At 58.5% G+C, this 10063-nt stretch overlaps 1 protein-coding gene across 9 annotated transcripts in view; it reads right to left on the bottom strand.

Annotated features, from left to right (window-relative positions):
• Positions 1–2224: 2224 nt before the first annotated feature.
• Positions 2225–10063, bottom strand: part of LOC119096304 (ephrin type-B receptor 1-B) — a 93552-nt gene continuing 85713 nt past the window's right edge. For 6 of the 9 annotated variants that reach the window (XM_037219133.1, XM_037219134.1, XM_037219136.1 and 3 more), the window contains 7 exons: positions 8854–9066; positions 7388–7597; positions 6995–7042; positions 6639–6817; positions 6149–6307; positions 5001–5069; positions 2225–3936 (listed from right to left, as the gene is read on the bottom strand). In XM_037219133.1, coding sequence (XP_037075028.1) covers positions 3669–3936; positions 5001–5069; positions 6149–6307; positions 6639–6817; positions 6995–7042; positions 7388–7597; positions 8854–9066 — 1146 coding nt within the window. In that variant the 3' untranslated portion in view covers positions 2225–3668. The remainder of the gene's footprint in view (positions 3937–5000; positions 5070–6148; positions 6308–6638; positions 6818–6994; positions 7043–7387; positions 7598–8853; positions 9067–10063) is intronic. The other 3 variants (XM_037219139.1, XM_037219138.1, XM_037219142.1) reach the window with 3 other exon arrangements.

Here is a 10063-nt window from a genome sequence, read left to right as displayed (position 1 = left end):
CGGCCCTATGGTCTGGGGTCGTACTATCTGGCGCGGCATCGTGCCTGAGTCCCACCTCGCCACTTTGCGATTGAGGCCGATTGAGGTCATATGTTGGGTGAGCGACGCACTGGGGCGAACCGCCTACTGAATGCCACAACGGTAATTGTGTCATCTTTATACTTCTGAACGGCATTATGCAATGAATGACGCATACTGAATGACACAACGGTAGTTGTGTCACAGGGGTCGACATTTTGATTTTGGTTTCCTCGATACAAACATCTGTTTTCTGCGTTTTTTGAAAGGCGGACATTGTGTTGCCTTACCTACTGCACACGATACATTACATCCGCGACTTCTGACGCAAATTTGACTGTCGCCAGCCTGCACCGGCATCTCACCGCCGACGCCTGCACCTGCCACCTGCGCGGTGCACGAGACCGGCCGCGGCCCGGTGCGTGACCAGGCGGGCCGGTCGGCACCAGCAGTCGCGGTGCCGCCGTCACAGATGGCTGACTCGTGAGGCTCGCGAATCAGCCAGCTGGCTGCTGAGAAACCTTGCCAGTGGTGGCCCGGCGCGGCCCGGCGCCGGCGGGCCGCACCGGGCGTCGGCACGCAACTGGGTCAGCCGGCGGCCGGCGTGCGGTCGGTGCCGCCTTGACACCTACGCCGCCGCCTGTGCCCCGTCACGGACCGGCACGGCGGCGGCTCGGCGCCCAACACATCTGACACGGTCGGTTAACGTTAACGGCCAACTGGAGAGCAAATGGCGCCAGCGTGGGTGAGACTGGACGTGAGCTTGCAAAATGATACTGCAAATGGTCACAGGAAGTCCTCATCGCGAGTCCTTCAGAGGAGCTGATCGGTGGTGAGGAACGGCTGTGGGCTCCTGCTTGTTACGTGTGCACCGTCCACAATTGAGTGTAGACAGCCTCAGTGTGGGTTGTATCATTTGTTATGGGTGAAGGAACAGAGGGAGGGCATGGGGCAGTGGTGCGATGGCCCCCTCCCGCATGGGGCCTGTGGGGAAGCATGGGAAACGACTTCTATATTGGCCTTATTCCCCCTCCCACACAAACTTTCTGAGATTTGACAATCGTTCCAAATAGGATGTGTGTCACATTTGAGTGATGAGTGTCACGTACTGGTGTGTGTTGTCCTCTTGGTCCAATTCCTATACAAAACAAATTATTGCCAGTGATGCGTTTGCTGCCCCCCCCCCCCCCGACCGAGAGACATGGGTGCTTACTGCAAACATGCCGGAAACAATATGACGTCAAAAACCTTGAAAAGCGCTTACAGCCGGAGGATAATTACAAGCATGTCCTCGAGAAGCACCCGATGGAGAGAGCGGGAGCTCCCCACCCCACCCTTAAATCACACATGTTTTACTTAAACATTAAATACGGAAGAGTATTTCCGGGGAAATAGTTTTTACCCCACCCGCTTGCTACCCATACCCTGTATCCACACACACCCGCTTTTCATTCACAATCAATCGCAATGATCCGCTACCCCGCCCAGTTATTTTTTACCAGCACTTTTCTTCTTAGTTAAGGAGTTTCAGAACAGTTGCTCCCAAAGCCACAGTTTTGCGTTGATAAATGCAACACTTACGTGCATGAAGCTAATGCTTATGACTATGAGCGCAGGCAGCGACATTGTGCAGTGCTCGAAAAGCATCAACCTGACATCTCGTAAATTTTTCACCCATTCTGAAAGTTTTCGCTACGTATGTACCCAACCCAGTCCGTTACCAATTTCACGTTGGCACCCATGACTGTACCCGACCCGTGATGCCTTCCATTGCACAGCAAATCGACTATCTTATGAGTGCTCGCCGAGTCTCCCCCGGCTTGTCCCATTAAAAAATGCTGCAGCTCTGGTTGTCCTAAATTTATTAAACGTGCCGACAGCATTTAAACACAACGCATTTTCTGGCTACACGATGTAATGGTAGCTGAGTGTGACAATGCGTGTTTAGTTTTTTTCAAACCTTTTTGCACCCGGATGAACGTCAGGCGGCTGAGACCATCGCTCGCGTCTTGCACAAGGCGTGTGAAATTATCTTGCCGCAACACCACTGGGAACCGTTCCTTCGACCAACCTGTTGGCCACAGACTGCTGGAGAAAGCGAGGTAATGCGAAAGAGACAGATGGGTGCAATCGGTTACGGCTGATCGGCGCATTTGTCTTGCCAATCTGTCCCAGCTATCTGTCCCTGGAGTTTGGAGATAATAAATACAAATACCGTCATTTATTTTCAACTCAAAGCTCTATACAAATAGTACAACAGCGTTATGTATCAAAACTTGATCCCTCGCACGCCAAGGAAGCAGAAATTTAAGCATCGGAGACCAGCAACCAATAACGCGTGCGTCAACAACCGTGCACTGCAACCAAACATGTCCAGTGGCCCGTTACTGGGGGACGATCGCTTCGACACGGCATTCCATTCATAACCACTCACAAAAAGGAACTCTCCGTGTACGTTTCGTTGAACACCTAAGCGTTCTACCCGGACATGTAACCAATCACATCCAGGTGGCATGATACGCAATCTACATCACAGAGCGTCACCTACGAGCCAGGCGCGTCGCACGCACGGGGTGGCCGAAAGGACCTTGTGTTTCGGTCGCCGTCTGAGAACGCTGACAGGCTCGCCTGGGCCTGGGCCGCTGGTAACCCCCTGCGCCACACCTGCCCCGAGCCCGAGCCGGTCGGGCCGCGCTCTGCGCCACTGAGCGCGACGCTGCTGGGGCCGCGGCCGCGTCTCTGCCTCCTCTGACTAGTCCAGGCGGTCGCCGTCAGAGCCGGGGCGCCGCCAGCGCCCCCGGCCGGCCGCCGGCAGGACCACCGCCAGGACCGGAGGTCACGCTGACGAGGCCGCCGCGCCGCTCCCCGCGCCCCACTCGCCCTCCGCCGACCCGGCCATGCCCCGTGTGGTGTCCCACAAACCCCCTCAAAGCCGCCTCGTCGTGCTCGTAACCACGCACGCATGCACGCACGCACTCACACACTCATGCTTGCAAACCGACGTCCGCTCCGACGCGTTGACACGACCTGCATAGTTTCCAGTGAGTAAAGGATACCACGTGAGCTCCTACCAAACGCGACGCAACGCACTCTCGCTGCGCGCACCGCACTCATTACGCGCGCCGCCGTCGTACCACCATAAAGGGCTTTGCATATTGGCGAATGTACAGTTTGTACAAAACATAAATACAGCGATAAAAATCATGACAACACAAGGTTAACATCACATGTTGTCCCCGCGAAATGAGAAACAGGGAGCTCCGGGGTCGACGGTGTAGGGACAGCAGCACACGTCTGCGTGGCAGGAGGCGAGCGGGAGACTAGACACAGCTGATACAACATCTCCAGATTCCGGAAGCGGGAGCACAGAAAACAACCAGACACTTATCATAAGATCACAGGCTTTCATATTAATGTCTTTGGAAGGCGGACGCCCGCCGTCGCGCCGCGCGCTCTCTCGCACCGATAACACGCAGCGCCGGCCGCCGCAGACTTATGGAATGTTCCGCGGGCGCGAGGCCGCCGCCGCACAACACTCGTGGAGGGCATGACATTTTGATGAGTTCTCCGCGCGTCCGCCGCACGGCGCCACCAGCGTCCGCGCCATTAAAGCCCGTTCACCCGGCGCCGGCAGCGCCGCCCGCCGGCCACTACACGAAGTACGCCTCGGACATGTTGGCGTGGATCTGCGCGCGTAGCGCCTGCACACTGTTCATGATCTTCTTCTGGTGGCCAACAAGCGTGACGCCAAGCGCGGGCAGGTCGGCGTGAGTCAGCCGGGTCACGGCCTCCATGCTGGCGATGCCCGCGCGCTGCAGGTTTTCCAGGTAGCGACTCATCTTGATGGAGGCGAGCCACTCCTCGACGGTGGTGATCTGCGTCAGGTCGGGCGCGTCCGGCGCCAGCGGGTTCGTGTTCCTGTCGGTGGGGCAGCGGGAGGGGGTCAGCGGGCTCGGTCTCATGCTGGAGCAGGGGGGCCGAGAGCCAGGTCACGGCTGCGTCTGGAGCTAGCCCGGGTTGTGTAGCAGCGTTCATCGTCCGATGACGCGGAATGAATTACATTTTGCTAGTTCTCAATCCGGGCTGATTATGGGGCGAGACAGTCAGTGCAGTATGACGCAAAGCATAATTAAATAAGGCTGGAATGCCCTGAGTAAAGATACTATCAATCTTTCATACAACTGTCAAATCAGGTGGATGCCGGTGAATTCTACTGAGATGTGTCGGTGGCCAAAACAGATTAATTGATAAATGGTTTCCAGTCAGAGCACGCTCATTTGGAAACTAAGACTGTCCCTCTTAACATCTGGCAAATGTGTTACATCCTCACAGTTCTCCTCGAAACAATATTTCCCAAGGAAACCACAATACCGGAAACGGAAAGTTTTTCTCGTCTGTCTTCATTCTACTTTATGTCATATCCCATCTGCAACCACTGTGTTGGTTGTTTGGAATGGCGGATAACGAGAAGTTGAGGACTGATTTCTGGTATTTTCGACAGTCCAAAGAAAATGACGGATGCAAAACAAAACAGGTGTCAAGGCGTGCAATGGTTGAAGAAAGCATCATCAACTAATGTCGCCAAACGGCATCTAAGAGAAGACAAAGAGCAGACTCAAACCCCTTTATCCATGCAGCTCCATAGCAAAATCGGAGAGGTAGGTGACAAGGTTCTGAAGCAGGGACAGTAAGCGGCGGAGGGGCGACAGAGGGGATGGTGTGTCCCGGTCATTGGACGGCTTGACCGAAGAATATACTAAGCGGAGAGGGAAGTCGGAGCCGAGAAGTTAGGCTCATCCGAACTTTGACTTCCGGGCTTCTCAACCGAAGACTGTAACAACATGCGTACTGAGCTACAAAAGCCACGAAACTACAAACATTCGGCGCTACGGCATCAAGAAAGGAAGCAAGCCACCACACAAAGCCAAGCACATGCCGATTACCTGGCGCACCAAACGCAGGCAGCTCACACAAACTCTGACCTAGGGAAATCGGTGGGAAACTGCACCCAGTGCGATGTAACGGAGTAGGGGGAGTAAGCTGCCAGATGCCTGAGCAGAAGAGAAAAACTTTCCGTCACCAAAAGCCCCCGGCGACGTTAAAGCCAAACACCTCACACGCGTCACCCGTCCCTTAGCAGGAGTTAAGGGAATGCGAATCGTTTTACGATTGTGCTGACTGCGTCACATGAAGAGGGGAACGCGCCATTGTCACCGCTCCTATTTACAAACGGCTTTCTCCTCAACTGCAGTACATCCGAAATCGCCAAGTAGATCACTGATATCGGTAATGAACACAACTGTACACTGCATGACCCAGAAGCAGCGAGCGACGGCGGGACGCTCTGCGGGATATATTACGCACCCAAACCAGATCCACCGATCAGGGCACACTCCAAACGTCGACCAATGGTGGCACATGGCCCACCACAATGTCGACATTCCGATTAGGTCCACCAAACAGGCCTCACATTTTCTTTGCTCTACTGCGGGCGGGCTTTGAGCTGATACCAAATAAACAGTTTTTCAACTCGTGCAAATTCCATGGATCTGGAAGGTCAATTTTACGCTTATTTTCGTCGACAGCGCTATATGATGAGAGCTAATGAGGCGCCTCCAATGAAATATTCCCACAATTCCAGGAGCTACTCTCACGCTACAGGACCTGCGTTACGGCCCAACATTTTCAGCATTATAGCCTAGTAGGGGACAACTCTGGACAAAGGGGAACATTTAGTCTGATCTGTCAGAGGATACCGCACTATTCTGCATAGCTACCTCAAAACGCTTTCGGTCAGTTCAATCCTTTTACAACTATGTCGCATGATGATTTCATGCACTAACATAACTACCATATAAAACCTTGATTTGAGCACACCTCCCAACGCGCGCATCATACCAAAACATTCCCACTTGACATTCCTAAGGTGCATTCGTCGCGCGAATTCGTCTAAAGTGAATTCATCGCGGAACTATCGCATTCACGAGACTTCTCCAATTCTGATCATCACACCGCGACCCCGGCGGCCCAGCGCGAGCCGTCAGCTGTCCTCCAGCACTGTCACCGTCTACCTCTGGGACCAGGACAGGCTGCGCCGCGACTGCAGCGCCGTCTATCAAAGTCTTTTCACCTGTTGGGCGCCACCTTGCGGAGCGTGTCCGGACAGCTGATCAGGTTGTCCAGCGTTTTCACTATGCTGATAAAGGAGGGCCTGTGGGAGCGCTCCTTCTGCCAGCAGTCCAGCATCAGCTGGTGCATCGCCTCCGGACAGTCCATGGGGGCTGGCAGTCTGCAGCAGGTGGTTCGCAGGGCGTCAGCAAGGCCGACATGGGACGGGTTTCGAGTGTCAGCCGTTACAGCGGCCCACAGTGGCATATCAGCCATCCTCGGTTTCATTGTCGTGCTCTTTCACGTTGCCCTCCTCATTAACTCGCATTTTTTAGTTTTCCAGTGCACCGACCTGCAACGCCCACCGTGCACGCGCAACAACGTGGTGGGAGGTGTCACACACCACACCGAGATACGTGACATCACACGGCGTGATGCGCGACTTCTCTACATGGAGTATGAGACACGTCATGACCAGAAATGCTGCTCTGCAGGGCGGAGTGAAGCCTGACCTGTAGCCCTTCTCTATGCTCTTGATGACGTCCTGGTTGCTCCAGTTCCAGTAGGGCCGCTCGCCGTACGACATGACCTCCCAGGCGACGATGCCAAAGCTCCAGACGTCCGAGGCGGAGGTGAACTTGCGGAACGCTATCGCTTCAGGGGCCGTCCACCGCACGGGGATTTTGCCGCCCTGTAACGGAGCGCGCCAACCTCAACCACCCGCACCTGGAGCGGTGTCCACCGGCACACCAGCGGCCGCAACACAGCCCGGCGGACGGCGGCAGCGGCGCCGGCAAGCCGGGAAGCGTTAGCGACGACACCGAAGCGGCGGCTCATTAGGGTAGGCTAAGCGTCACACGTAGCCCACCTCTGTGTGGCGCGCTCCTCGGTATCCAACCCTGACATGTGTACCGACCTGCACGAACCAGAGTGAACTTTAGACGTCACTTGGCGGCAAACGCGATCACGGATCACCAGACAAACGTGGCCGTGAAGATTACACCGCTGCACATGACAGTTCGGCGGAAACTGACAGATGTTAAACGCTGCGAGTTCAGTCGCTGACCCGTGGCTACGACCACGAAAGCCACCTGAGCACAAACTGAAGAGAGTGACAAGAAATCACCTCATTCGAAATCCAAGGCAACATCACAACAACGCTGCTGTACACGGCGACGGCGACATCGCCAGTGCCTGCCACACCTCTCCTTCTGCGCCTCCGCCGCCGTGCGGCCGGCTGCGCGCCCGACTCAGCACTGACCCGGGTGGTGTAGGCGCCCTCGGTCGTGCTCTCGATCTCTCGACTCAGCCCGAAATCGGCGATCTTGCACACCAGCTGCGAGTTGACCAGTACGTTGCGTGCCGCCAGGTCGCGGTGCACGTAGTTCATCTCGGAGAGGTACTGCATGCCGGCCGCGATACCCCGCAGCATCCCCACCAGCTGCAGCACCTGGAACTTGCCGTCGTTCGCCTGTCGCGGGGAGAGGGGCAGTCAGAGCCTGTCACGGGAAGGGGTGGCGGTCAGAGCCTGTCGCGGGGAGGGGCGGCGGTCAGAGCCTGTCGCGGGGAGGGGCGGCAGTCAGAGCCTGCCGCGGGAGGGCGGCGGTCAGAGCCTGCCGCGGGGAGGGCGGCGGTCAGAGCCGTCGCGGGGAGGGGCGCGGTCAGAGCCTCGCGCGGGGAGGGGCGGCAGTCAGAGCCTGCCGCGGAGAGGGGCGGCAGTCAGAGCCTGCCGCGGAGAGGGCGGCGGTCAGAGCTGCCGCGGGGAGGGGCGGCAGTCAGAGCCTGTCGCGGGGAGGGGCGGCAGTCAGAGCCTGCCGCGGGGAGGGGCGGCGGTCAGAGCCTGCCGCGGAGAGGGGCGGCAGTCAGAGCCTGTCACGGGGAGGGGCGGCAGTCAGAGCCTGTCCGGGGAGGGGCGGCAGTCAGAGCCTGTCCGGGAGGGGCGGCAGAGGGGCGGCGCAGTCAGAGCCTGTCGGGGAGGGGCGGCAGTCAGAGCCTGTCACGGGGAGGGGCGGCAGTCAGAGCCTGTCGCGGGGAGGGGCGGCAGTCAGAGCCTGTCGCGGGGAGGGGCGGCAGTCAGAGCCTGTCGCGGGGAGGGGCGGCAGTCAGAGCCTGCCGCGGGGAGGGGCGGCAGTCAGAGCCTGCCGCGGGGGGGGGCGCGGTCAGAGCCTGCCGCGGGAGGGGCGGCAGTCAGAGCCTGCCGCGGGGAGGGGCGGCAGTCAGAGCCTGCCGCGGGGAGGGGCGGCAGTCAGAGCCTGCCGCGGGGAGGGGCGGCAGTCAGAGCCTGCCGCGGGGAGGGGCGGCAGTCAGAGCCTGTCGCGGGGAGGGGCGGCAGTCAGAGCCTGCCGCGGGGAGGGGCGGCAGTCAGAGCCTGTCACGGGGAGGGGCGGCGGCCGGAGCCTACACGCCCGTCGCCGTGTTACTGAGAACACACAATGCGCTTCTGTTTGTGAGTGTGAAGCTGCGACAGTTCCGACATTGCTGACATTTTACAGCTAACACCCGCCGTTCTCACATTCTTACCTTCGCACATTCTCACGACACTAGTACATACATCACCTGCTATTGGGTCAGCAGCCCAGGACACCGCTGCACCGGGACACAACCTCGCTTGTGGCCACAAATGTCCAGGGCAGTTCAACTTGTTTATAATTTTCCCACACCACCACCGGAAAGCACCTGCAGCACATTCGCCCTTAACACACCACCTGCCACAATTCGCCTGCTCACCCTCAGGAACGTGTCCAGGCTTCCGTTCTCCATGAACTCGGTGATGATCATCACTGGGTTGCTCTTGGTCACCACGCCCTGCAGGAAGATGACGTTCGGGTGCTCGAACTGGCCCATGATGGACGCCTCGGTGAGAAAGTCGACTCGGGCCTTCTCCGACGAGCCCGGCTTCAGCGTCTTGATAGCTACCGTGATCTCCTGGCGGGCCGGAATCTGCCGGAGCGGCGGCCGGTCAGGTCACAGAGGTCACAGAGGTCACGGCCAGCCGCCGCCGTAACGGCAGCAGCCACACTGGGCCAGGCCGTTACCGGCTCAGGAACGCAAAGTCATATACAACTGGTCATGACAGGTCACGGCACTTGGAGTCGAAATTCACCATCCCTATGCGCCGGTGCATCAGCCCCTTCTGCGTGTCTGCCGTCATCTAGCGACGCCATGATAACAAGGGCCGATGGAGCTTCACGACGTTTCGCAGCTGGTAATTTTGAGTGCAGAGCGCTTCTCCCGGGAAGTCGGGTTACGATAAGCTTCAGGTAAAGCTGCCCTGCACGACCGGCGTCTCCCGAGAGCCCACAGCACCGCAACAACAGCAGCCCAGTCCAGGGACGCGAGCACATCAGCCGGCAACAGCCCGTCAGCACACAGCGCCTGCTGTTTCGGTGCGTCACGCCCAGCTGCTTCGTCACGACGCGTCGATTGCAGGCTATCACAATCGCCCCACGCCCTGCACGTGTCTGAACTGGACACCGCACCGCCGGCCCGCCGTGTCCCAGCGGCCGACACCGCAGCGGCACGTGGCCACGCGATATGGCCTGCTCCCGTTGCGTGACGGCTGGCTACAGAGCGCGGTCGCAGCGCCTCGTGAGAGGGCATGACCCAGAGCACCGACGCCAAGGTCTCCGGCAGCGGTGACCCGGACAGCCTCCATGGGCTGGGCCCAAATTGGGTCGGCAGCTTGCGGTCGCCGCGTTCCAGCCCCCCCCCCCCCCCCTCCCTTGTCGAACCGGACCACGCGAGCGGCAGCGTCGTTGGCAGTTGTTTACAGCCACTTAGCACCGCGCACCTGTTACCGGCAATGGCAGAAAAGTGTGGCCAACACGGCCCCGAAGCACGCGCCCGCGCCAGTACCGGGGCTCATTTAGCCGCCGCCGCCGGCAGCCCTGGCCATGGCGTTTGCCGTTGGTCGCACCACGTATTGCAATGCCCGCCT

This window comes from Pollicipes pollicipes, unplaced genomic scaffold (assembly GCF_011947565.3).
Source record: "Pollicipes pollicipes isolate AB1234 unplaced genomic scaffold, Ppol_2.1 Scaffold_4295;HRSCAF=5057_pilon_pilon_pilon, whole genome shotgun sequence".
In the NCBI taxonomy this organism is placed as follows: Eukaryota; Metazoa; Arthropoda; class Thecostraca; order Pollicipedomorpha; family Pollicipedidae; genus Pollicipes; species Pollicipes pollicipes.
This window is presented reverse-complemented; position numbering and strand designations above follow the sequence as displayed.